Source organism: Sparus aurata, chromosome 8 (genome assembly GCF_900880675.1).
Source record: "Sparus aurata chromosome 8, fSpaAur1.1, whole genome shotgun sequence".
In the NCBI taxonomy this organism is placed as follows: Eukaryota; Metazoa; Chordata; class Actinopteri; order Spariformes; family Sparidae; genus Sparus; species Sparus aurata.
Window position 1 is genome coordinate 6,711,726 of NC_044194.1, and position 25,731 is coordinate 6,737,456.

At 46.0% G+C, this 25,731-nt stretch overlaps 2 protein-coding genes across 3 annotated transcripts; one reads left to right on the forward strand and one right to left on the reverse strand.

The window, feature by feature from the left end:
- The first annotated feature begins 3,233 nt into the window (after nt 1-3,233).
- rag2 (recombination activating gene 2) lies at nt 3,234-6,745 on the forward strand. Its single transcript, XM_030426449.1, has 2 exons — nt 3,234-3,523; nt 4,991-6,745. The coding sequence occupies exon 2, from the start codon at nt 5,007-5,009 to the stop codon at nt 6,603-6,605; it is 1,599 nt and encodes a 532-aa protein (XP_030282309.1). The 5' UTR covers nt 3,234-3,523; nt 4,991-5,006; the 3' UTR covers nt 6,606-6,745.
- Nucleotides 6,746-8,871: 2,126 nt separating this feature from the next.
- rag1 (recombination activating 1) lies at nt 8,872-15,814 on the reverse strand. 2 transcript variants are annotated; one of them, XM_030424934.1, is made up of 5 exons: nt 15,691-15,814; nt 14,321-14,677; nt 13,853-14,242; nt 12,990-13,705; nt 8,872-12,135 (listed from the first exon to the last, which is right to left on the reverse strand). In XM_030424934.1, the coding sequence occupies exons 2-5, from the start codon at nt 14,653-14,655 to the stop codon at nt 10,388-10,390; spliced, it is 3,189 nt and encodes a 1,062-aa protein (XP_030280794.1). In that variant the 5' UTR covers nt 14,656-14,677; nt 15,691-15,814; the 3' UTR covers nt 8,872-10,387. The 2 variants fall into 2 exon arrangements, with proteins under 2 accessions (XP_030280794.1, XP_030280795.1); XM_030424935.1 differs by lacking the exon at nt 15,691-15,814 and adding an exon at nt 15,502-15,630.
- Nucleotides 15,815-25,731: the final 9,917 nt, after the last annotated feature.

Below are 25,731 nucleotides of genomic sequence, written 5' to 3' on the forward strand. Positions count from 1 at the left end.
ATGCTAACTAGCCAGCCCCAACCCGTCTCAGCCTGAAGCTGCCGTGCTATCAGTGTAAACTCCAACGATCCCTCGGTTTCACAAACTCTCAGTTTGGACTGCTGGCTCAACATCCAACCGAGCTAACAAGCTAACGGATGCTACAGTTAGCAGCAGTTAGCAACTACTCCTGTGATACGCTGCCCTCTGTTTTGAGTTATAGTTAGTTTGGAGTATTAATTCAACAGGTGGTCATTGATTGGTATCGATTAGTGCAGCTTTGACCAAAACCAAGCGCTTTGAATTCATTCAACATGACCACAGAAATCCTGATTAACACAAGTTGCAGTTTTCCGGGAGCAAATTTTGTAATGGGGGGAAAAAATCCCAGTTGAACAGTACTGTAGTGTGCAGAGCTGTTTGTAGACACATTAAATAATATAGTTTCCCTTTTATGTTAACAAACAGTATAAACTTGGGAGCGTTGCGGCCACACTTATGAATTTGCTGATGCCGATTAGCAGCATTGTGCGCATAATTTTTAGGAGACAGTTTGGGGATTCAGACAGAGTGGAGTGTTGAAGTGTGAAAACTGTTATTCTGAGTGTAAAAAAAAAAAAAAAAAAAACCCTGTGTCGTGGTATTACAGATCACCTCTCACCAGATGCTAACCACCGTACCGCAGCGATATTAGCCAGAGTGAGGTGGAAGTGCCCCACCGGCGCTCAGCACCGATCACCACGAGGGGAGCAATTACCGTAGCATTAAATAGTGATAAACACCACTGCACAGTGATCGTCAGAACATCAGAGCTGTCACCGCGTCATCCGTCAAAAGCACGCTTCGGGGTAGTAGCAGTCAGGTAGTGATACATTACAGGGGACAGAAACAGGTGCTACCATAGATTCTAATTACTTTGTTCTATCAATTATGTACAAATCCTTGCATGGCCTGGGGTCTGCCACGCACTGCTGTGCCTCCTACTCACTCTCTGCACCATGCCAGCTGCGGCTACATACAGTATAGAAGGCAGCACTTCTTCAACGGCGCTTTTGTGCGGATACCTTGAGGTGACTAGAAAGGTTTATGTCTTTCAAAAGGCTGAATTTGTGCGCACTGGAACAGTGCTCGCAACAACAAAAAAACATAAAGGGAAGAAAAACCCACTCTGCATATCCCACTGACATCTGAATTCATGCGTTATATCCTCGCTAGTAACAAGAGTAAATTCCTTTCACTTCCACTCAGCCCTGTAAGCATCAGTTTAGACACACAGGTGCTCTGCATGCTGTTTTGTGTTTTCAAGCTGTAACGGTCTTCCAGGCACTTGTGGTTTCTGCCTTTGTTTTGCACACTCCTCAAGTTTTCTCTCTGCCGCTCAGTGCACAAAAACATTATGCTAATGAGCTGGTAGACATCTGCTTCCAGCGCCTGATTTTCTCTAGGTGTTTAGGCCTGTGTGTGTGTGTGTGTGTGTGTGTGTCACTCACATAGGGCGACGTGCTTTTACCTACAGTAGGTCACATCTTTAAAAAAACAGAGCAGTATACAAAGGTGTTTCAGGCCGCGAGAATGTGTTCAGAATGAGGTGTTCGTCCTCATTTATTTTACCATCCCCTCGTGAAAACGGCTTCATAGTATGATAATGCATTTAGGTGTGTGAATTAATGACTCATGCTCCTGGAACAGCATGTCACTCACTGCTGAAGGAAAGTCTTTATGGATAAGGCCCTGCTGCAACTAATAGCCATATTTGTTGAGATGTGTATAGGGCTTTTTTTTTTTCAGCGAGCTATACGAGCAGACTGACAAGCGTGTAAAGGATCAGATCATTTCCGACGCCAAAAATAAGTCAAACCGTGAGGGGAAATGAGAAGGAAAAAGGCTTAATGTGAAGGCAAAAAATAAGGGGAATGGCAGAACACATCAGATGCAAAAACAAAGCTTTTAGTTAAGGCTGCAGTGGCGAAGATGAGAATGTGACTCTAAGCCGCAGAAAAGTAAATATTACACGTGAACAAAACAGACATACTTATGGAGCCACGCTCGGAAGGAAGCGCTCCAGTGCTTGAATAAATATTTCTTTTTTTATATTTCAAGGGATTGCCCTCAACTTTTCTGTATACCAGTGGGAGATAATAATATAACCGCCTCGTAATTAAAGAAGAGATTGGAGAATTAGGAGCCCTCGCTTTGCCGAATAAACTAGAACAAATGTATTTTAGAAACCACCGTTCATCACTTATGAGATTTTAAGGTATTTCACAGTCATACAATTTTCTGAAATTAATGTTGGAAGAATATAAATAAACCTTAAAGGGTAACTAACACCAATTTTACACAGTAAAGGGTGCTTGAAGGTCTTGGCGAGTGCGACTGCATATGTGAAAAAAAGTTGTGTAAAAGCAAGAGGAAGCTTGATGTAGTGTAATAAAATGCCCCCAGTGATGTCACTCAGTAGCTAAGTTGCATCGTGGGTAATGTAGGCGCCAGGTTCTGAAAAGGTAGAAGAATGTCTGGAATATCAAATGTGTGATATGCTGCGTCGATTTCAGATGTTTTAAAACCGTCCGTAATCAGTCCAAGAGTGTTACAGGTGTGCAATACCTGCTGCCTTCATTACCCACAATGCAACTTAGCTACAGAGTGACATCGCTGTAGGTAATCAGTTTATATTTAGTTTCCTCTGGAGCGACAACAGGTTTTATACTACATTTTTTCACATATGCAGTAGTACTCCTCCAAGCCCTGCAAAACACCTTAATGAGTAACATTTGTGAACTTACCCTTTAAGTCCGTTTGCATCTGCATCAGTTACTACAACTGTTAAGATAACTTCTCCCCTCTCGACAACACAATTACGTCAGAGGTTTGAATTGTTGGGCAATTAAAAGAACGAATAGTACTATCTTTGGCAAATTCCAAACATTTTGTCCTCAAGCATTTTCCCTCAAAATGTAGGTCATGTCCCCCCCCCCCCCCCCCGTGGTTTTATCTGGACTGATAGGAACATCACTCTGAATTATTCATTTGACTGTATCACTTCACTGAGGCCAGTTGTGGATGTGTATAACACATTTATTCATCGACTGTAAAAATGCGATCTCTTAATAAAGTCGATCTGATAAAGCAGAGAGAGGCAGTGTTTCCCTTTCGCTCTTGGATTTCACATTCAAACCTATTCAATCGCTGGACCGAAAGAAAAAAAAAGGTCCTGCATCTTGTTGAATTTCTGAAGCCAAAAGTTTGGACTGTTCAACAGACGAGAATCTCACAATAGCCTTGTTGTGTAGCTGATACCCAGTGGCATCAATGAAGCGGCTCAGTAAATGCATTCAGGCAGCACACCTGCCAGTGAGCAGCAGTCACAGACTGTTAACCTCAAGATCTGGAAGTGTTTGTGAGTCAACGAAGCTTCACAAACTCTGTGGCCGTCTGCCTTTGTCGAAGTTCAGCGACATAAAGAGCGATTTGGGTTCATTTAGTGGTTGTAAGATTCACTCCAAAGCGAGCCCAAGCACCGCATCTCGTTCCTGGCCGCGAGGTAAGCAAACAAAAATATTATTTTAAAAGTTATAAGCCTTTATTAATTGACAATATGCTGCAGTTCCTCTACGATGACGAGTAGAGCCTATGCATAATCCTCCTGCTGTGTGTAAAATATTGTCAGATGCTGTCTGTGCCGAAGTGACTCATACTTTCCACAACCGTATTTAATATTTCTGTTGCTGTTAAAGCCTAAATAAAATGACATTGTGTCGTCATCCTGACTCAGAATAAACTCTAAATTAGATAATACAATCATGTAATTGGAAAGCGGACATCGCTAATTTTGTTTTGCTGCGACCTCCTTTTCAAAGCCGGAGCCACGTTATCAATACAGAACTCACAATGTTCACGCTGTGCTATTGTCCAATCATTTCATAACGGCGCCGACAGAACAAACATATCGCATTTTCCAGGAAAAACGGCGCCGCGGTCTGTCTGTCACCTCGTAAACATTCCCAGAAAGTGGCTGAGTCAGTGAAGCAGCTCAGTGAAGTGTTTGTAAGTGTCTCGTGCTGCGTTTGAGTGCAGCCTTTAAGGTCGTGATTCTGAGAGTGGAAGTCTAAATATGAGGTTGAGCAAAAAAATAATACAGTGAGACCATGAGGAGGTAGTTTTTCCCCCCGACTGGGTTGTAATTAGTAGTGGTAAGTTACAACCCTTTTACCGTCAGTGGGTGTGTCAGTGATGTGTGCTCGCGTTCCCAAACACGCAGCATCGTGGCTAAATGAATGGTCCAGTTTACATTACACTGGTGGACTCAGGGGGGGGACGCAGGGGGGTTGATGTCCCACCATGAAAACATGATAAAATGCAGTTTTTATTTAATTTTATTCGCCCCCGCCCCTCAAATACACTGATTCCATAATTGTTACATTCTACGATTTTATTTTAAATCAAATAATGACATTAAGCAGTCCTGGTTGTAGTCATTCTACTAGTTATTGTTGTTGTTGCTGTCTTAGTAGTAGTATATTTTTTATTTTTTATTTTTGTTATTCCTTTACTATTATTATCATTATTCCATTTGTATTTAATACGTCTATATCATTACTATTTAATTCAGGAAGTAAGTAAAACTGCATCGATAAGGCACCTAAGCACAGGTGACCAAATGATTTACTTCAACATAAAGAAAAATTACAAGTACCACTCATAGATCAGATAAGACAAAAATAATCCAAAACCAGTCAACATGAAATGTGGCTTTTAATTCAATGACTGAGCCGAGCAACAGTGGGGCGATTGATCCAGATGTTTTCCAGATGAAATGTCCTAAATATTGGTTGCCATTGGTTACGCTATCTGTCAGAACTCTGAGGAGTTTCTACAGTGCATGTTATGATCATGCTCCTCCAGCTGTTACCGTCGTCAACAGGAAGTAGAAATGTTAAACCCCGACCCCCCGAATGAAAACAATCAACAGCTGACTAACATATTGTCTTGGTGTGTTGTTTTGAAACAGGCACCTGCCGGAAAAAATGACCCTGCAACCAATAACTCCAGTGAACTGTGCGAGCCTCCTCCAGCCCGGCTGCTCTCTGCTGCAGCTGGATGGTGAGGTTCTCCTGTTTGGCCAGAAGGGCTGGCCCAAGCGCTCGTGTCCAACGGGCGTGTTTGGGGTCCGGCTAAAACGTGGTGAGATGAAGCTGAGGGCCATCTCCTTCTCCAATGACTCATGCTACCTCCCTCCGTTACGCTGCCCGGCCATTTGCCGCCTCGACCCCTATGATGGCCTTCCCGAGAGTTATCTCATCCACGGTGGCCGCACGCCAAATAACGAGATCTCGTCGAGCCTGTATCTGCTGACCGTGGATAGCCGTGGCTGCAATCGTAAACTGACCCTGTGCTGCAAAGAGAAAGAGCTGGTGGGAGAAGTGCCCGGGGCCAGATACGGCCACACGATGAGCATGGTTCAAAGCCGAGGGAAGACGGCTTGCGTGTTGTTCGGGGGTCGATCCTACATGCCAGCCGGAGAGCGGACCACAGAGACCTGGAACTGCGTCGTCGACTGTCCCCCTCAGGTGCTCCTGTTTGACCTGGAGTTCGGTTGCTCCTCTGCGCACACTTTACCTGAGCTCTGCGACGGACAGTCTTTCCATGTGGCCCTGGCCAGAGAAGACTGTGTCTACTTCATCGGGGGTCACTCGCTGGCCTCTGACTCCCGCCCTCCTCGACTCTTTCGCCTGCGTGTCGAGCTTCTGCAAGGCAGCCCGCTGCTTTCTTGCGAGACTCTAGACACCGGCATATCCATCTCTAGTGCCATAATCACCCGTACAGGTCCCGCTCACAGATATATCATCTTGGGCGGGTATAAGTCAGACTCTCAGAAGAGGATGGAGTGCAGCACGGTGATTCTGGATGAGAAAGGGATCCACTTTGAGCACTTGGAGCCACCCAACTGGATCCCAGACATCATCCATAGCCGCACTTGGTTTGGCGGCAGTTCCGGGGAGGGAAGCGTCCTGCTTGGTGTACCTACTGAGGGAAGGCCGTCCCAACAAGATATGCATTACTTCTACCAGGTGAACTTTCAGACAGAGGGAGAAGGCAGAGAGGAAGAAGGAACCCAGGCGTGCAGCCAGGAGTCCACAGATTACGACGACTCCACTCCTCTTGAAGACTCCGAGGAGCTCTACTTCGGCCGTGAGCCACATGAGCTGGAGGACAGCAGCGATGGAGAACTGGACACTTACAACGAGGACGATGAGGAGGACGAATCCCAAACAGGCTACTGGATCAAATGCTGCCTGGGCTGTCAGCTGGACCCCAACACCTGGGAGCCGTACTACTCTACTGAGCTCTACCGGCCCGCCATGATCTTCTGCTCCAGAGGAGAGGAGGGACACTGGGTCCACGCCCAGTGCATGGAGCTGTCCGAGACCTTGCTGGTGAGGCTCTCTCAGGGCAGCAAAAAGTACTTTTGCCAGGACCACGGAGGCCTTCCGTACCAGGAGATGACCCCGCCTCGACAGATCGCGCCTCTGAAGCGCACCCCCATGAAAGTGAAAGACAGGAAGACCCCAACAATCAAGATATCCCCGTCCAAAAAAAGCTTTTTCAGGAGGCTTTTTGAGTGAATCTAGGTTCAATGATGATGTGTGTTGATGGTCGTCTTGAAGAATAGATTGATGAAGAATACTTAATATGCTGATCTGTAAGATTGAGCAAAGAGCATAAAATGTGGTGTTTCATGTCCAAAAGCTGTAGATTTTCACTGCAACTTGTGTTGATTATTAATCGTGATTTTGGATTCCGTCAAGTGCAGCGGGATTTACTTTGTAATCATTTCTACAATAAAAATGTCTATTACTGAAAAATGGCAAGTGTTAAAAATGCAATGTAAAATTAAAGAGGCCGCTTGTTTATGCCCAGTAAATGAATTGTTGCCGAAAAATACTTGATATTCTGAACTGAGCTGAATGAAATCAACAATAAAACAGCCTTTCTTCAAATGATGTCTTTTCTGACTCTTTGCCTGCTTATTCTGAGTGTGTTTTTACAATTTTGCTTTTATTTGACAGAAGAAAATAAATCGTTTTCTACCTTTTTTCTAGTGTTTCTAGGTTGCATTTTTATCAGCTGTTTGTCAATTTGCAGATATTTTGTATTCCATCAGGGACCACATTTAAATTACAGGGTTAAATAAACATTGGCTTCCAAAGCATAAATATACATAAATCGTTTTTTTTTAGAAATAAATAAATCATAAATCATAAATGATACCTGGTATGTTTTTACTTCAGATATTTTCATTACGTGTACATAAGTTCAGTGTTAAGTGTCACATTTAATATACATTGTTCTGTGTGGAAAAATATATATAATTACATGATAATACCTTGTCTGAGTAAATGTAGGATTATATATCAACTTCATATGTTAATTCTATTAACACGTATAAAGTTAAGGAGCTCTCTGGATGGACATAAAGTGTTAATCATGCAGGTATTATAAATAAAAGAAAAAACATGTCAGTTGGATATTCTGTCTCTTGTAATAAAACACATGTAGTTTTTTTAATTCATACATATTTAATCCAAGAAGAGAAAATGTGTGTGAAAGGTGACTCTTTACATTGATCTTATTTCATATAATTAGATGGGAAATCACATTCAATTAAAGAAATTCAAGTCACTGTGTGTGGCTAATTGTGTTTTGAGTGTGTAAATGATATAACCATGTGCCTCAAAGCACTTGAGGGGCTCTTTCATAACATCAGCAATCAGACTACACAACACCACCACCAGCACCACCCAACACCTCCTTTCTCCACTGATTAAGAACTCAACCATACACTTCACTGTCACTTAAAGACTGATTGTTTTTTGTTCTGTTGTTGTTATTTATCAGCTTATTTTGAACCCTGCACATTTGCACAGTCACGTTTATTTCACATTTATTATATATTGCACACGTCATGTACACACGGGGACAGTTACTGTCTATAGTTTGTTTATTTTCATTCTAATAGTTTTTATTGTATAGTTCATTCAAATTGTTATTTTATTCTTTGCTACTAATTTCCCTCTGCACTGCTGCGTTACCTGTGAATCTCTCCCAAGAGGGAACATCTAATCATATCTCATCATATTATACATACTGTACATGATATGATACGTGATCTAATTGCATATCATGCAGAAGTTGCTGCTCATGTCTCAAAATACGAGCAACATCTTTCTGTTAATGACTTAACTGTTACTCCATATATATACTTTACATACACCTATTTGATATTTTCTGTGCATCATGTTTACATTTCATACTTACAATTTTTTTAATGGTCAAATTTTATATTTGCATTTTGTATTTATCCCTTCTTGTGGCTTTGGTCTACCACACTGAATCTCGTTATACGTGTATATTAACCAATAAAGGTGTTAATTTCAATGATAATGCAATATAAATAAATCTGTAGTTGGTTAAATCTGTAATTACATTAAATAATGTTGCCTGATTGAATGGTTAACCTAAATGTCTTCATGGTTGCATCTTCATAAAGAGCTTTTGAAATCTTTATATGTAATAAATGAAAATATGTACATATGTTCAGTGTTGTTTTTGTATTTTAGGAGGGCCGTGAAAATAAGCATTTCCTAGTGCTGTCATTCAGGACCAAGTTACCTGAGCTCTGTGCTCCTGATGGTACATTAAACATAAACTTTGATAAAAACATGTTGTAAACAAACCGAGACATCAAGTCTGAATTTGATTTTATTCATTCTTTGGAACGAGAACAACAGTACAACCTCCCTCCTCCAAACTTATCAAAACATCATCATCAAAACGATGGTAAATTGTCAGTTTCAGTAAAAAAAAAAAAAAAAAATACAGCAGAAGTATCTGAATAATGTACAGCATTTAAAAACCAATAGACAAAATAAAAAGTAGTGGAACTTCAGTGAAATACTGTACTTGTAAAAGTCCTCTGTCACCCCAGTAAACAGTTTACTTGATATTTAGTGTGATATGGAAACAAAAAAAATGAGGAAATACACGGTGAAAAAGTGAACAAGCAGGATTCAGTGAATCATCCATCATCCGTAACTTTGGAAATGCAATTCATTACGGCAACAAAAAAAAACAAATATGAGGCGTGTTTCAGTGTGATGCACTTCTAAAACACGATGCCGCTGCGGGGACGGTGACAACCATCAAATGGAATGTGAATATCTCGTAGCTGTCATGTGGTTAAACTCGTGACGGTGAAGCAAAATCAAACATTCAATCAAGTAAGAAAACAAAATTGCCTGTCACAATTCGAAAACTGCGAGGGCAGAGAGGGAAAATATAATCAATCAATCAAACAAATAAAGTTGCCGACAAATCAGTTTACATCAGGTCTCTCTCGGCTGCGGCTCATCCCTCTCCTCTGTCAGCCGGGGCGACGGAGAAATATCAGCGGAGGGGAAAAGAGGCAGGTTATATACGGAACTTAAGACAAATCCCTGCCCGCTAGAGAGTCTATGGGGTATTAGGCGTCGTAATGGACCATACTGTATTTTTATGATATCAACAGGAAGGTCAGTATATGCTTTATTTTATGTGCCGAGTTCGAATAGGCATCATCTATTCTCCGCCGTGCAAAAACTAAAAGAGATAAAAATTGGTTCAAAGTGACCTGGCATCTATCCTGCCCCTCAGGGATCCCCAAGATAAAGCACTAAAGTAATCTTTTTCAGAGGGCACTCATGAAACAAAGAACATTTGGGTCCCTGTGATTGCATTTTGCTCCAGCTCAAATGATATATTAATACAGTGGCCACAAATGTGGTCTTTTTAACACAATTTCCCTCCATGACTTACAGCGCTTTCATCTGTTTCCATAAATATCCTCTCTATATAAATTCATAAATGTGTCATGGCCTCGCAATACAATAAACTGCGCCATATTTCACAGACGGCGGTGATAAAAAAAGGAACTGCCCTGCTTAAGGCAAGAGTAAAGAAACCTGCGTGTGTTACCTCTATGTTCCACTGCTGTCCTGTCTCTGCACAGGAAATTGAACAGCTAGCAAAGCAGGGCGAGGCAAATGTTTATGTCGAGAACAACAAGCTAATACAAGCAAAACACATTTGAAAAAAAACGTGGTGTGAGAACATTTTTTCCTCCAAATTTGGAAGTAACGCAGAAATAAAATATGTCCCGAAGCGGGAAATTGGCTTTAAAAAAGGCACTAAATGATGATGATGAAGTTTAAATTTGCAAATTAATATGAGGTTGGCTCCGGTCCCTTTTTATATTCTCACTATCGATCACAGAGGTAAATGAAGTCCATATTACTGAACAAGGCAATTAAAAATATAATACAACTATCCTGAAATCAATAAAATGTTAACGTTCACATTGAAAGACAAATCAAAACTCGTTATCGTCCAGAGTCATGTCCTCGTCATCCGGGGTCTCTACTGGTTCGATGGTAGCTTGCAGGGCTTTCGCAGAGTCTTTGTGAGCCTCCATGAACTTCTGCAGGGACTTGGACGTGTAGAGCCAGTGGTGTTTCAGCACGTCCTCCAGCTCAAAGGCCTTCGACTGACGTGCGTTCATCTTTCGGAAACGCCTGAACAGCTTGTTCGCCGACTCGTTCCCCTCGCTGGCCCAGGCTCCGATGGATCCGTCTCTCTCGATGATTTCGGGGACGTGGGCCAGGGTTTTGTGCAGGTAGTTGGTTATCTTTCCGTTGTACCTGTATTTGAAGGTGGAGGAGAGGAGTTCAGCGAAGCGCTGGGAGTTGAAGCTGTAGCGGCACAGCTGGTCGGGGCACTCTTTGGCCGGGCAGCTGGCTCGCCACACGGGCTTCATCTGGAGGTAGAGCCTCATGAGCTCCCTCAGGGCCTCCCTCCTCTCCTCCGAGGGCACCAGCTCACACACCACCTCCACGGCCTCCTCGGTCATTAGCTTGCGGGCGTAGTTCCCATTCATCCTCATGACCGGTTTAAGCTTCATTTTCTTCCTCAGCTGTTTATCGAGGGCTGCCCTCCAGCTGCGCCGTTCCTCCCGGCTGGGGTTGGCCCTCTGGAACACCTCCCCGATCTCATCCTGGAAGATTTTGTAGAACTCGGTGGCGTTGCCGATGTCACAGTGCAGCGCATCCAGCGTGGGATGGGTCTCCATGAAGGGCTTGGCCGACACCCCTTTGACTCTGTCGCGCAGCTCATCGACGGACTCAGAAAAGGGGTTGGTCCTCCAGATTTCGTAGCGTTCCAGGTTCTCGTCGTGATTGCGCGTGACGGAGTGCAGTACCATGTTTTCAGAGGCCTCCGCCCGACTGGAGTCACAAAGCGTGCAGACGTAGGTGGACCCCGAGGCCTCGAGGCCCTCCATCTCCCGCACCATCTTCTCATCGTATCCGGTGCCTCTGAAGTGGAAGCGGAAGGAGCGAGCGAGTCCGCCGATGGACAGGATCAGCCTGCTCTCCTTCATTGCTTTACGCTCTGCCACTACAGGCCACAGGATGGCTGTGAGCGTCTCGTGGTCTGACTCATCCACAAACATCAGGCAGAGGGGCTTACAGGACAGCTCTGAGTTCGGCTTTGGCTCCGTGAAGATAGCGACCTCTTTCTCCTCGCCGTCTGCCAGGACAGAGACAGACATAATGGTGAAAGAGAAGCGCACAGCCTTCTCAGGAACAGCCGGTCCTCCGCCGTGCTTCTCGCTGACATCGCCCATGCCGTCACACGACTCCTTGATCATGACTCTGAAGCCCGAGGTGCAAGCGCTGTCTTCCATCCCATTCTCTCTCAGCCCGTCCATGATGTCCTCCTCCAGATCCTTTAATGCTGACACCAGTGCCACATCATAGCGAAAGCGCCGAGTGATGGTGTCAGCCGGGGTCTCATCCACCGAGGAGGCCCATCCAGAGAGCCCATTAATAATGCCAACGTCGCAAGACGTCGACACATTCTTGAGAGCTGGCTGCCATTCAAACTGGTGAAAGCCGGGGAGGAGCTCCTTTTCCGCAGCCCGCAGCGTGTGCAGGGGCTGGAAAATTTGTCGGCCGCTGGTGGCTTTGACAGTCCGGTACATCTTGTGATACTGGCTGCAGCTCAGGAAAGTGTTGACCCGAATGGCCAGGCACACAGCAGGATGCAACCCAGAGCCTCTGCCTGCAGAGAGACGGAGAGAGAATGAAAAAGGGGGAAAGTTTCAGAAAGATGCAAAATCAAAACAACAAAAGGGCAGGAATAAAAACGGACTGAGACGTGAAGGGAATTATTTAACACCCAAACTGTGAAGGCCCATTCCTAGTGCTCTGAAAAGGAACTGCGGCATGTAACGCTTCCTCATTTGATATCCCACATTTGGAGTCACTTACACTATAAGACAGAGGTGATCTGAAATTTAACACCCAAATGTGGATGTTTCATTGTCAAAAGCCCACAAGCCCCATGATTACCAAATCCAATATTTCCTAATTTCCAAATGTTATAAGGGGACGGAGGGCGAATCAGTGTAGCTGGCAAAAGTGATGTATTGGCTGCAGATGAAAACAGACACCAGCTGGCTTCTATTCCCCAGAGAGGAGGATGGTGCTGTCTGTGTAATTTGCAGATACAAGAGCTGCTGATGTTGTTTTGATTCTAACAGCCCCTCCACAAGAGTTGTTATTGTGCATTAAAGGGAGTGTGAGACTGAGGGACTGACAGGCAAGCAGACTGAGAGTGAGAGTGGGAGAGAGGCAGAGACGGGCACGGGCGCGTAACAGCGGCGGCTCAATAAACAGAGATGGACAATAATGAAATGCTTTTCAATCAGAACGGCAGAAAAAAACTTTCATTCGCTCTCTCCTCAATGGTGAACTTTTCAACTCATTGTTATTTATGAGACGACTGCATTCCTCAGAGCTGGGGCGGAAATATTAATGAGCAAACACTATCATCATTTTCAGATGTTTGTGTCCCTCTTTCTTGGCTGCGGAGGGTTCAGGCGCTTGAACAAAAGCTCTGTAATATCCTCTTACCTCGCATGATGGCCTCTAGCTCATCCGCCTGCCGGTGTTCATTCCCAGATCGCAGCGCGAGCAGAAACAGGGTCATACACACGGACTTCAGGTCGCCGCCTTCCTCTTTGTCCGCGAACACCTTCACCTGGTTCTTCAGGTCCTTCAGGCGGTGCTTCTGGGCGCGCCGGGTTAGAGACAGCAAGTGCTGACGGGGCCTCCCTCCTTTGTTGGTGAGCAAGTAGCTGTCGAGTTCCGATGACTGCTTGTACGCGTCCTGTTCGTCCACGTCGTGGTCCAGACAATGATCTTTGAAGGAGTCGAGCCTCACCTGCTTGTCGCAGCCACTCCTGGGGCAGAGCAGAGGCAGGGATTGGAGGGCAGACAGGAAGGGTTTGGCAGGCGTGGTGAGATCATCAGCGGTGCAGCGCAAGTTGCAGGCCGGGCAGTGAGGTCCGAGGACGTAGCTGTATTTTATGAAACAGCTCCGGCAGAAGAGGTGCCCACAGGGGGACTGGACTGGATCGGAGAGCAGGTGGTCACAAACCAGGCAGGTGAAAGAGAAGAGGAAGTCGACGGGAAGCTTCTCGGAGATCTGCTTGACGCTCAGGTGGTCTTTCTGGCAGTGGGTGATGTTCCTCACCCACTGCTCTCGCTGGGTGCTGGGTTTCCTCCAGGTCCTGATCACAGGGCGCCTCAGAGCTCTCCTTTCACCAATGCTGTCACCGTAGTCCCACCTGTAAAGAAGTTGGTGAGTAAATGATGTGTCTGTGTAGCGCTAGACCCAAACAAATCTTAAAAGATAAAGAGGCCACCCGAGCCAGGTACATAATAATAAAATATAATCCACAAAAAAGTGATGGATAATATGTTAAGTACGGTACCTGGTCCGCTTCGCCAGGCTCTGCGCTCGGTGGAGGGCTCTCCGCCTCTTCCTCCCGCTCCGCTGGAAGGAGGACTTTCTGGGGTAGCAGAGGTGGCAGAGGGCGGAGTGGGGTTTCCACTCGGGGACTCGTGTTCTGGAGAAGCTGCAGACGCCCCCTCCTCGTATGGCAACCATCCAGCAGCGATGGCAGAAGGACAGAGGGTGGAGAGCTTCTGTGTCCTCGGTCACGTCCACTTTGAAGACCTTGAGGATGACCTCCGGCCAGCTTGTAAACCTGCAGCCCATTTTGCGTAGGGCGACCCTGCTCGCCTCGTCCAGATCTCCGTGGACGACGTGCACCGGACCTTTGACCTTTCTCAGCACCATCCCGCAGAGACGGCACAAGCACCTTTACAGCGGAAGACAACGTTAGGATCAAATGCCTACAATACAGTGAGGTTTATATTTCATAGTGCGACTTGATCACCTGAGGTGGTTCATGTGGGTCTCCATTTCCTGCAGCTTGATATCCACCCTCCGGCCCGGGCCCTCCACATTTTCCTTGCTCTTTCCCCCGAGGCACAATTTCATAACGCTCCCTGGACCCACGCCATCGCCTAACGCTACATCAGGAGCCGCGGGAGGTGAGATCCCTAACAAGGCTCCACTCTCAGGCTGCGTCTCACTGGGCAGAGGTGCCTTCTCCATGGACTTCACCCTAAACAGTTTGAACTTCCACTGAGAGTACTGGGAGTGGGGGTGGTGGAGCTCAGCCGGCATGGTGGATCTGAGGTCATCTGTCTCCGGGCTCTCCTCCGCCATGATGCAACTCGGAGCTCACACCCTGGAGAGGAGAGGAGAGGAGAGGAGAGGAGAGGAGAGACAAGAATAATAATAATTTCCAGCTGTCCATGAGAGGCACATTGATGGATGCAGAGAGAACATTCGAAGGTTCAAAATGCTCAGATATCCCCCAGGTGCCCCCTCAGCATTGAGCCCGCGACACGGACTAACAGCTTTACTTGATTCCTGTTGAATTTATACACCGAGTATCCTGAAATCCCCCCGAACAGGAGGCGGTGAGCCCCGACCCAGAGCGCTGTATTATACCATAAGTGGCATTTAGATCTTGTGTAAAATGCATGAGACAAGCATTGGGGGGATCGATACGGCGCCAAAATCTTCATTTCTCTCATCTCCAATACCATCGCTCAGGGGAGCCATTGTGACTTTTTTTTTTTTTTTCTTTGACACAGCGAGTTTGCTAAACGGGCAACCTTATCCCTGCAAGGCTGTCAATCATTTATATTAGTCATTTTCTTGGCTGGGAGAGAGAATTGGAGCCCCGGGAGCCTCCGACTGGCATTTTAAATGCGGGGGGAAAGAAATCGGAGACACGGGGAAACTTATTTCATAATACATAGATATTGACCAAACAAGTGGGAGAAGAAAACAAGAAACCATCACGCTGAATAAAGATCATAAAGAATTATTCCAGACACGACGTTGCTCGGCGCAGGAGTTGCATCTCAGCAGCCAAGTGCTCCTGTGTTACAGCACAGGTAAGATCAATGATACTGCCGCACTGACTGACCTTATTTCATCTCCTCCCATGCTATCTAGGTTCCATTACCAGCTCAGACAATAAAGCAGCGAAAACAATCTTACCATTGCACACCTATAGTGCGCACGCTCTCGCACCTTCCGTCTATCCATCTTTCACTACGTTTTCTCCCCGGGAGGCTCGAGTCTGGCAGTCTTCCCTCATTCCCTGGCTCTCCGTGCTCTTCACATGCCCAACTCTCCTTTGAGACAAACAGCTGAGCCTGTGTGCATGCGTGTCAGCTGGGCTCTTACCTTGTTTTTTCAGTGTCAGCTGGCGTCAGCTCCCCCGGGGGGGTCCTCTTCGCATGGGAGCACAAGGGGAGCCTTGGAGCCGGGCCCTTACACACCACATATACTGTATATGTCACAGCTCTGAGCATCTGTTGCCATTAGCTGTAGCTCCATACAGTGGGAATCGCTCCTGCCTGTCTCCTTGTGTCTTGTATTTATACCCTTCATCCCAACAGTCAACTCCTGACACCTGACACAGGCAGCTGATTACAAAAAAAAAAAAAAAACAAGGTCAACCCCAAAGCACAGTTGCAAACATGTGTATATGTGTGTGTGTGTGTGTGTGTGTGTGTGTGTGTGTGTGTGTGTGTGTGTACTGAATCCAACAGCAGACCCCAAACAAGCAACTCTTCACCACAGCACACTGATCCCCAGCTGGAAACACTTCTATAGTGTCACCTTTATCTCCCCTCTCTCATATCCATCTGCCGGCTCACCTCATCCAGGTGGCCCCCCCTCTCTCTGACAAAAAGACAGATACTGTCGAGACACAACGGATCAGAGAATAAACGCATTTCATGCCCCAGAGACAAATTAGAAGTCTGTCAAACATTGTATTATAAATGTGTTTATAATGTAGTGACATTGAAGATTAAGACCAAACTTATGGTAGACAAAAACATCTTTTCATTTTGATTCTGTTTATGCATCAACTGCAAACAAAGATTTAAAGTCTGATCACCGAAAGTCATGACTGGAAGGGGAATTGATCAATTAAATATATATATATATATAGTTTTAGTTCTAGACAGCATACAGCCAGCCTCAGAAACAAAATATCTACATTTCTACAAAACAGATATGTTTCAATCTGTATGTGTTATATTTACATTATCATACCAACACATCTACGTGCAATTGTGTGACATATCACATTCACATTACATGTATATGAGCCGACTCTCGTGTCAGGGTGGTGGTGAAATGAGAGCTGGCCAGGACGGCTCTGTTTGAGACAGTTTTTCAACATTTGCAGACACTTAACCATATTTTTAATGAGACATCGGGACGATTTCCAGGCATGTTTGTAGTGACAGAAAAGCATTACATGATCTCTTCCTAACCCTAACCCAAGTGGTATTTGTGCCTGAAGCTAATCAGACCCTAACCACATGGTTGTCACACCAACTGAAAGCTGAAACCACAGAAACAGAGAGTTGGAATACAGACAAATGAAATGAAGTTCCAGCATATTTGTGGTTGGTAGAAAGCCACATTGCCAATAATTATTCTGGTAAATGGGTTGTGAATACTGGAGCCGATCAACGAGTCGCTGCAAGAGCGACTTGTTAAAACTGACGATGATGTTTGTGAATTTGTTTGCCAGACTGTCAAAAGTTTCAAAAATCACTCACGACAACATTTGGGGATGGTGTTAAAAAAAACATCCTGTTAACTGTAAGTGTCTTTCAGTATTTTTGTTTTTGTCAAAACACAGAAGATGACATGATAACTTCTTTGCTGTTCTGCTCTTTCATAGCTATTATTGGTTGTAGCTACCATTAGCTAATTAGATCACGGAGGTCGAATTGTTGAGTTTTATTTAGCGTATGTCGAGTTTGAATGAAGTGTGTTTTATGAGTCAATGCAGCAATGACGATCATCTTTTCTTGACATTTTGTTAGATTATTTCATTCAATTATTCCACTAACAGCCAGGATATAATCGCCAGCTGAAACTGCGGGAGGCTGTCTGACTATTTGCTGGTACAAAGTTGCATTATGAGCCAGGATGGGCGGGGCTAGCTGTTTAGCATGCTAACATCAGTAGACGTCTCTGTAACAATACGTATCCATCATAACATCCAAACTGCTAATTCTTCAGATTTTGTTGATGGTTTTAATTCATAATTTTTTTAGTATTGTCAAGAGATTTTACTTATTGCACCAATTTAAGGCGTATCTGAGAGTTAATGCTGTTAGGATGTTTTGCTTTTCTGCCTGGTGACTCACAGGTAGAGTGACATTTAAACCAATAGAAGCACTTTGCAAGAAAGCTGTAAAGGTTTTTGATAAAACCACTATTATTTAATTATTGTAGCATCCTGGAAAATCATCATCTACTGAGCTTTGAGAATTTTAAAACTTTTAAATGTGCTCGTTTTACGTCTGAGGCTTTGCGTGGACTTGCCCTGCCGCAACGTAGGGCTGTACGTAGATGACTTCAAGTGTTTTAAACAAAAATTCTGGCCCTATCTTACAAAGTGCTCCTTCGAAAAGGCACAGAGAAAGAGAAGGTTATGAATTAATTAGACCAATTGAGTTGTTGACGTGAGAATTCATGATACGTGGGGACAAGGTGGAGATATTTGAGAGTGCTCGTGAAAGGATTTGAACGGGACAATAAATGATATATGAGACAGAAAGGACACAGAGTCCAGAATTTCAAAGGGCAGAAATCAGTGAACAAAAATAAAGAAAACAATAGGAATTGTGTCGATGATAATGACAAAACGACTGTCACTCTAATTACTGTATGATTGAGACGTCCTCCCCCACCGCCGCCGCCCTCGCCACTTCACATCATCTTTTCAGTGTTTGTGAGCGATGCACCAGGAACTCAGGTGGCGGCTGCTGTGAATGAAAAAATGACAAAGGCAGCGACGCGAGTGAGTCATTATAGGTTGAATACACAATTAGCAGTGTTAGCTGTGAGACTTTCAGCGTTCATCTGGCAATTACCACTTTGACAAGTGAGTGTTCGGAAGCAACGTAAGGCAACTTACAAGTGGAGAGCAAAGGCCACGGCTGCGACGTGAACCGTGGCTGCATGAGTCAAACAACGCAGAGAAAATATGTCACTGTGTATTGTGTACTGTGTATTATATGTATATTCCGTTCCAAGGGTTAGTGCATATTGTTGCCTGCACTGTGCGACAGTTCTTCACACCATACAACGACGGCGCGGTCTATTCATTCCTCCGAATGCTGTCTTTCTACTGTCACCATCCAGAATGAGTTTTAATTAGACAGCATCATTTGATGTAATGTCGCAGTAGGTGCGGGGAGTATTTGCCCAAGATCGTTCTTGTTTGTAATCATCCAGGGGATTAATCTGGTGTATTCGCCGCAGGAGCCTGTTGCTGTTGCGTTGGAGTTGCCAGCCAAGTCATTAGATACACAGTCAGTGGGCACCAAACAACAGTTGGGTCTCTCCCACTCTTGTCAGCTTAACAGGGGAGCGGGATGAATACTGGCAGGCTTCGCAGGCTTAAATTTGGTGCATATGGTCAAGTGTGACCCTTAGACAACAATATTAAAGGTTTTTATAAGGTTTTTTTGAGAGGAAGTGCTCTTTTTCCGAGGCCTATTCGAATCCGTCAGACACAGCCGGGAGATTTGAAGCACACAATGCTTGATACATTACACATCCAAGAACGAGCAAATGATGGATTGTAACAAGATGTGCGCGGCCTATTTATAGTTGATATTTAGATTTATGATAGCCAGCAAGCCGCGTGTTTCCAAGGTAAACGACACACCTAGCTCCGCGGCAGACAGGGACGGGGGCTGCAGATGTCTGCCTGACAAACAAGCAGTGACCCCCTGAGACCCTCATCTCTCAGCGCCTGCTAATTGACTTGTTATTGATCAACTCAAAGACAGTCTGATTTATGGCGAGGAGGACTCGCGGAGACAGCCACCTGGCATTGGAGCGGAGTGTTATGAATGTGAGGAGCGGATCCTGGGGGACTCGTGGAGGCTGCAGTTTAGGAGGACATGCAGGAGTTTGCAATGCACCAGTGAACTGGCGCCTTGCAGCACCGGGCGGGAGGGGGGGTGTTTTTCGCTATTATGATGAATCCAAACAACATCGGCGAGTGTGTGCGAGGGAGAGAGAGAGAGTGTTGCAGGTGTGTGCAGGAGGAGGGACGAAGGGGAAATATGGCATGTGTTCAGCAGGGGGGAAAGGGGTTGGGCGGAGCCGCGTGTCTGTGTTTGTAAGCCCTCGATGGGGAAGAGGCGACACCCAGGAACGAGACTTAACAAATATAAAGTTGTCCTCGCTAATCCATCCCACAGAATTATGACCTCCGGTGTCCGTGTGCGTAAAAACAAAGAGAAGGGGACGGACAGAGGCGGGGAACAAATGGGAAGGTGTGAGAGGTGAACGGCAGAGACGGGGGGATGTAGTAGTGATCTCGTGTAAAGGAGTTGCACAGGATAACAGGCTTAGCTCAGAGTGGAGAACACAAAAGGGCTTATGGCTGATTGCGGGCTGTGACAAGGAAAGGGGGGAAGAGATCAAGCCTTCCAGGCAGAACTATGTAAGCCAAAGGTCCAAAAAAGACCCTCTGACAGCTCACAGTCACACAGCAGCTTAAGGGAAAAAGTGTCAATAGCGGGAACGGGCAATGAATGAATTCCGCGGCGACATCGGTATCTTCCTCACAGGGAATAAAATGTCAGAACAGACCGGCCAAAATTGCGGCATGATATTTCGTAAATGTCACGAAGAATGTGGGCATCTTTGTGATTGTATTCGGGGGGTAAAGGGGGCATTTCGCTCGCATATACCCGCCGCTCGTTACGCAATGTATCGGGGCCTTCCGTATGCTAATTTTTAATTGCGTTTTCATAGCAACTTCCTCAGCCTTCGCCCCGGCCTGTTCGGAGCGCAGTCGCCTCCCACTGTCCACCTCTTCCATCCCTCTTCCCCAGACATGATTGTGTTGATTAATACTCAAAGAGGTAGACTTCAATGCGGAGCTATTCGTCAAAGCTACCTGCCAGAGCGAACCCCTCACCCGACTACTCACACTCCCCCCGACATTCATCTCCCCACCGTCTCTCCCTCTCAGAAGTCTCGTTCCCCTCGTCTCGTCCCTCTCCCCTCGCCCCTCGCCTCGGGTTTTGTTAATAATCAATTATGTGATTATTCCAACGAGGTGATTAATTACCGGCCCTCCCCCGCTCCCTCCGTACCGCGGGTTGGCGTGCTTATAACCACGCGGTGACAGCCGGGGGGACGGCTGAGTTGAGCGATGCTGTCTTGAGACCTCGCGTGAACCCCGTGCGACTCGGCTGCGTTTGTTGTCGGCTCATCCTGACTGATGGAGCTTTAACGGAGAGCGGAGACGCACCACGACGTCGCGGCTCGGCCAAATAACACCCGCACAACCCCACACGCACACACACGCACACACACATGAGCTACTGACAGCCTGACACCACAATATCTTCCATGTCCAGCTATCCAAATATTCATTTTATTGGAAAGTCTGGTCTTCGGACGGCATTAATTCGTTCCAAGTCCTGCATTATAACTCTCCCCGAGGCGCTGCAGAGTTATTTTGGTTTTGGACCCGCTCCATTCATCTCTTCTGCTCTGGTGAGTTAGACAATATGGACGACAACTTAAGCCGCAGTGACGTGACTGCAAGCGTCCATTTTAAGAAGCCCTTTTTTTGTGTGTGTAAAATATCAAATCTTATTACAATAGCAGGATATAGGCCACGCGGAGGTCAATGACATGCAGAGATTGCAGCAAGCGCGACTGGGTTCGCAGCGTACGCGAGACCTGCAACTGAGCAGACAATCCAGATGGATGTTGATCCACTCGCAGTAAACCAAATGAAATTAAACCCTAAGCCGGATTCAGGAGCGATAGAGTAGAGCGGGGAATCAGGACCAGTGTCTTTAATCAAAATAACAATGCACTTTAATTCTGTGTTAATTAAATGTAGATTTCCCTGATTGAGGAGCGGTCCCCTCGATGCCAGGGGACCTCCAGTCACACAAACATCCCCTCGCTGGATTTGGGCTGTGTTTAACTGTGCATTAGTCCTCTTTTCCCAAACTGTCTGCCGCGGGTTTGCACAGACGGTCTGTCAGCTGAAGGATCGTCGCGTGCAAACAACGCCACAAGATTTCAAACGTTCGGCATCCTTGGAGGGAGGGATCTCGCGGGCAAGTTGTTGAGCACCTCAATAAGCGGCTTAAGTCCGACGAAATGAGAGTGATGGCGAATTCTAAGTGGCGAGATTCGCCCTGTTCGTCTCCTGACTGGTCATTCCCCGTCTCGCTCCCTCCCTCGGTCCCCCCGTCCATCAATGTAATGAGCAAATCATGGCCACTAGGGAGAGATGTAGAGAGAAAAATTGGTCCCATTATGTGTCAAGGAGTGTGAAAAGAGCAGCGCCGTTGTCTGTCAACTCTAACCCCCGACTGTCCGCGGTCTTAACTACCCACCAAACACAAAGAGCCCTTTTCCCACACGTAGATCTGCTTATTATTTCCCTGTCTTTGAACCACAAAGTCCATTACAGGAAATGCCAGGACAGCCGTGCCCTTTTCTGCACTAGCTCTGCCAGAGCTCAGACGCAGGAACAATGGACACAGTAACACGCTCTGATTCAAGGCTGATTTAGAGTGACTGGTCCGAAACCCAACTTGCAGAGTACAGTAATTATAAGGGGTGAAGGGAGGGGAGGGGCCTGGGAAGGATGCTGCGCAAAGGGAGGGGGATTGTTGTCATTTGGCAGCCAGTCCGGTTGGAGAGAGAAATTACAACCGGAGCCAGAGCCCGGGTGGTGGAGCATTTATCATGCAGCCATCGCAATGATTCACACGATCCAGCGGGGAGCCATTATTTTACCACCCCAGCTCTCTCACGGCGACCTGATGGTGGCGAGGATGATGATAGCTACGGGCTTTTATGAGCGCAGGAGCAGACTATACAGTAATTGTTTGAGAAGGCCGGTCGGGACTAGTCCCATCACTTTTCAGAATTCACAGAGTCGCACGTAGTCTGCCGATTTGGTCAACAGCGAGAGTGAAATCGAGCACTCGAGCCCGACCGAGGGGCATATGGTGTCTGTTCGCCTCAGGAAGGGACCGACAAACGTTTGGTGGGAGGGGAGAGCAACTAGCGCAGAATACATAAAGATCACACATAAATACAACAACCACCTGCTCGCCAAGTGCTTTGGGGCCCGGGTAGAGCCCAGAGGCGGTGATGCAGTTTTGCATTTTGCTGGTCCGCCAGTACAAGCGAGTCTAACAGTCTGTGCATAAGCAAATGAATTCCTACCTGAACAGGGAATAATGGAGGAGGCGAGGGAGGCCTGTGATGGCCTTCTCATAATAACAATGATAAAAATGCCAGTCTTCTATTCACACTCCCCTCACTCTTCCTTTACCAACTTCTTCTTTTGGCTCCTGTGGGAGGCACATCATTCTAATGTACACAGGTTTTCACACCTTCCCCTTTTTTTGTGAAAGACCTGCAGGAGAGACAGAGATGGGGGGGAGGGAGGGAGAGGGGGAGAGGGACTGTTTATTCAGTCAGATGGTCTAACGTGTGTGGAATAGATTTGAGCTGAAGAGGAAGCTGTCTACACAATGGCAGTTGGCATCGGGGAGTGAGCGAACGATGCCCTATCCAAAATCCGCTCCCTCGTTCGCTCATTCACTTTATAGCGCGCTGCAAATTGAGATTTCTGGACTCCTGTGAGTCATCAGCATCCCTGACTGGCGTTGCGTAATGCCAGCGACACATCTGTGAAGGGGAAACAGTGCATTGTAGATGATCTACAGTTATTCCGGCAGCTCTTTGAGACTGTACTTGTCAGTGCTTTGAGCTAAATGCTAATGTTAACTTCACAGTGACGAAGCTAGAGTGATGATGTGTGCCACATTCACAGTCTTAGCTCCCCGTGTTGGCAGTGGCACGCTAACATTCGCGTGACATTGGCGCCAAACACAAAGTGTTGAGTTGAGAATATTTGGTCATAAACCAAAAGGATTGGATTTTTATTTTTGAACAGATGACTCTGCTAGAAACAGTCAGGGGATCACCAATAATCCAATAATGGAATGGAACTATGATGTACGCTCATAATTCGTTCAGAATTAAGAATCTAAGAATCTAAGAAGTAGTGATCGCCAAAGTACAGCGGCCGAGAACACAGGAGAATTATTACGCCTTTTTATTTGTTTCCTTTCCGTCTGTGTTTTATTTATGTTCTTGAAAGTTAAAAAGGTCAAAGCCCACATCAACAGAGCCTCTCTCCCAATGAAAACACTGCTCCTGAAACGCCTCGACAGTCGTCCCGCCTTCAATTCTGTGACTTCCTGACATCACACTGCGTCACAGAGTCACGCATTTGCATAATTTTACGCCCAGCCTCAGAATTGATTTAGCATAGCTGCTCTGTTGTTGTTTACGGCGCTGGGTCAGGCGTGTGTGAGCTGACCAATCAGAAGAACCTGGATATCTGGGAAGGGACCTTTAAAGAGACAGGAGCTACAACGGAGCGTTTCAGACAGAACAGTGCTGCAGGACTGCACAGTGTGAGAAAACCAATGTGTTTTTTTGAGCACTGAAGCATGTAAACCTATTCTAGAAGTTACCCAAAATATAATGATGAACCTGAAAATAAGCATTATATGTCCTCTTTAATAAAAAAACATTTGGATACGCAGTTTAATTCAACACTTCACAGCCACGGCACTGAAGTCATCAGTCATCTCTGGAGCCACGGTGTTAGCACGTGTGCTCGCTGCCGCCTTAAAGGATTTCCTCGTTGCAATTTAGACTATTCACCCGTGGAAAATCATTCTTCCCAAGATGGCTGCATCCGTGTCTCCATGTCTCTCTTTTATACTCCCTCAGCCTCCTCTCGCTTCACTGTCTCGTGCTGTTCACTGTCATTGTGAAAAGGTGTGTGTGACTCCACTAGTAGAGCGGAGCCCATTATCGTAAATAGGCCAATAAGTAACTTCACACAACGTGTCTCCAAAGCAAGCACACTCTATATGCAAAGCAGAGGCACACTGTTAAAGAAACTGGCGCCAAGTGATTATATTTGTAATTTAATTTCCTTGGTCACACAGTGATAAGCGAGGGGAGCGGCTACAGTTGGCCGGGGATGAATAGAGCGACGAGAATGGGACCACAGCTTCATTGTCTGGACTGAGATGTCCGAGACGACACCACTTTACGAACAAGGGTACCGGCGGGGGAGATACGGCGCCCGCACAAGGGATTCACAAGTCTAAATTCAAAAGGCACAAAAACTGTGTTAGTGCCAGAGACGGCAGAGAGTGTCCAATACAACAAAACACCGGCTCTTTCAAATCGAATGGATGAGCGTGAGTGCGGGAACACCGAGAACCTCCTTTTTCCCCCCCGACGCGAGCTCTGTTTCCCCCTCCTCTGTCCGTCTCCTTTGCACCGAGCTGTGCTGAACAAATGTAATCAGCGGGGCAGCCTGGGTGGGATGTCAGTCACAAAGAGCAACGGCTCATTGCAGATTCTACAGGAGGGATGAACTTCCCCTTTCCCTGCAAGAAAGACGACTGAAGGACACGATGGTGCACTGTCCCCACATCCTCTCTCGGTCTCCCTCCCTCTGCTTTTTTTTTTTTTTTTTTTTTTCTGCAGACATCAAATTTTCTGACTTTTCTATTCTCAAAGAGCGTCCACTTACGCTGATGACAATGCAGCAGGCGGCACGATACCGCAGTGGTCACACTCTGATTCCGACTACATCAGGACAGTCAGCGCTACAGAGAAGCGACGGGGAGGAGGAGGAGAGGTGCAAAGTTCATCCAAAATCTGACGCCGCACACGGCTGCGCGGGATTCAGGGACAGTGTGAAACTATTTTGTGACATCTCAAATCCTCTCTCCCCCTTTGTTCTCTCCGCCTCTCATCTTCATGTCTGCTTCTCCCCCTGCTGTCTTGTCTTTCTCCGTATTTCCTCAGTGTCTTCACTTTGAACCCGACAGCATTAACCTGTCAGGAAAGTTACAAATGTTCTGAGCTGAATTATGTAAACCAAGGAGAAATAAAGCTGCAAAAAAAAGCACGGCGTTCTCGCTTTATTTCATAATTCATCACGGTCCCAGATCGAGCCAAGGAAAAAACTTGACTTATTAAGTAGTCCGGCACATTCTGGCTCAAAATCCTTCTGAAATATGCTCGAGAATATTAATCATCCTTTGTCTACCTCGCAAATAAAAATCAAACACACGCACACGCACGCACGCACGCACA

Bases quoted from the DNA above. Each gene is read 5' to 3' on its own strand.
- rag2 (XM_030426449.1), top strand. From the start codon at position 5,007: ATGACCCTGCAACCAATAACTCCAGTGAACTGTGCGAGCCTCCTCCAG.
- rag1 (XM_030424934.1), bottom strand. From the start codon at position 14,655: ATGGCGGAGGAGAGCCCGGAGACAGATGACCTCAGATCCACCATGCCG. The intron at 13,706-13,852 runs GTACCGTACTTA...ACTTCTTTACAG, and splicing joins AGCCTGGCGAAGCGGACCAG to GTGGGACTACGGTGACAGCA. The intron at 12,136-12,989 runs GTAAGAGGATAT...GTCTCTCTGCAG, and splicing joins GCTAGAGGCCATCATGCGAG to GCAGAGGCTCTGGGTTGCAT.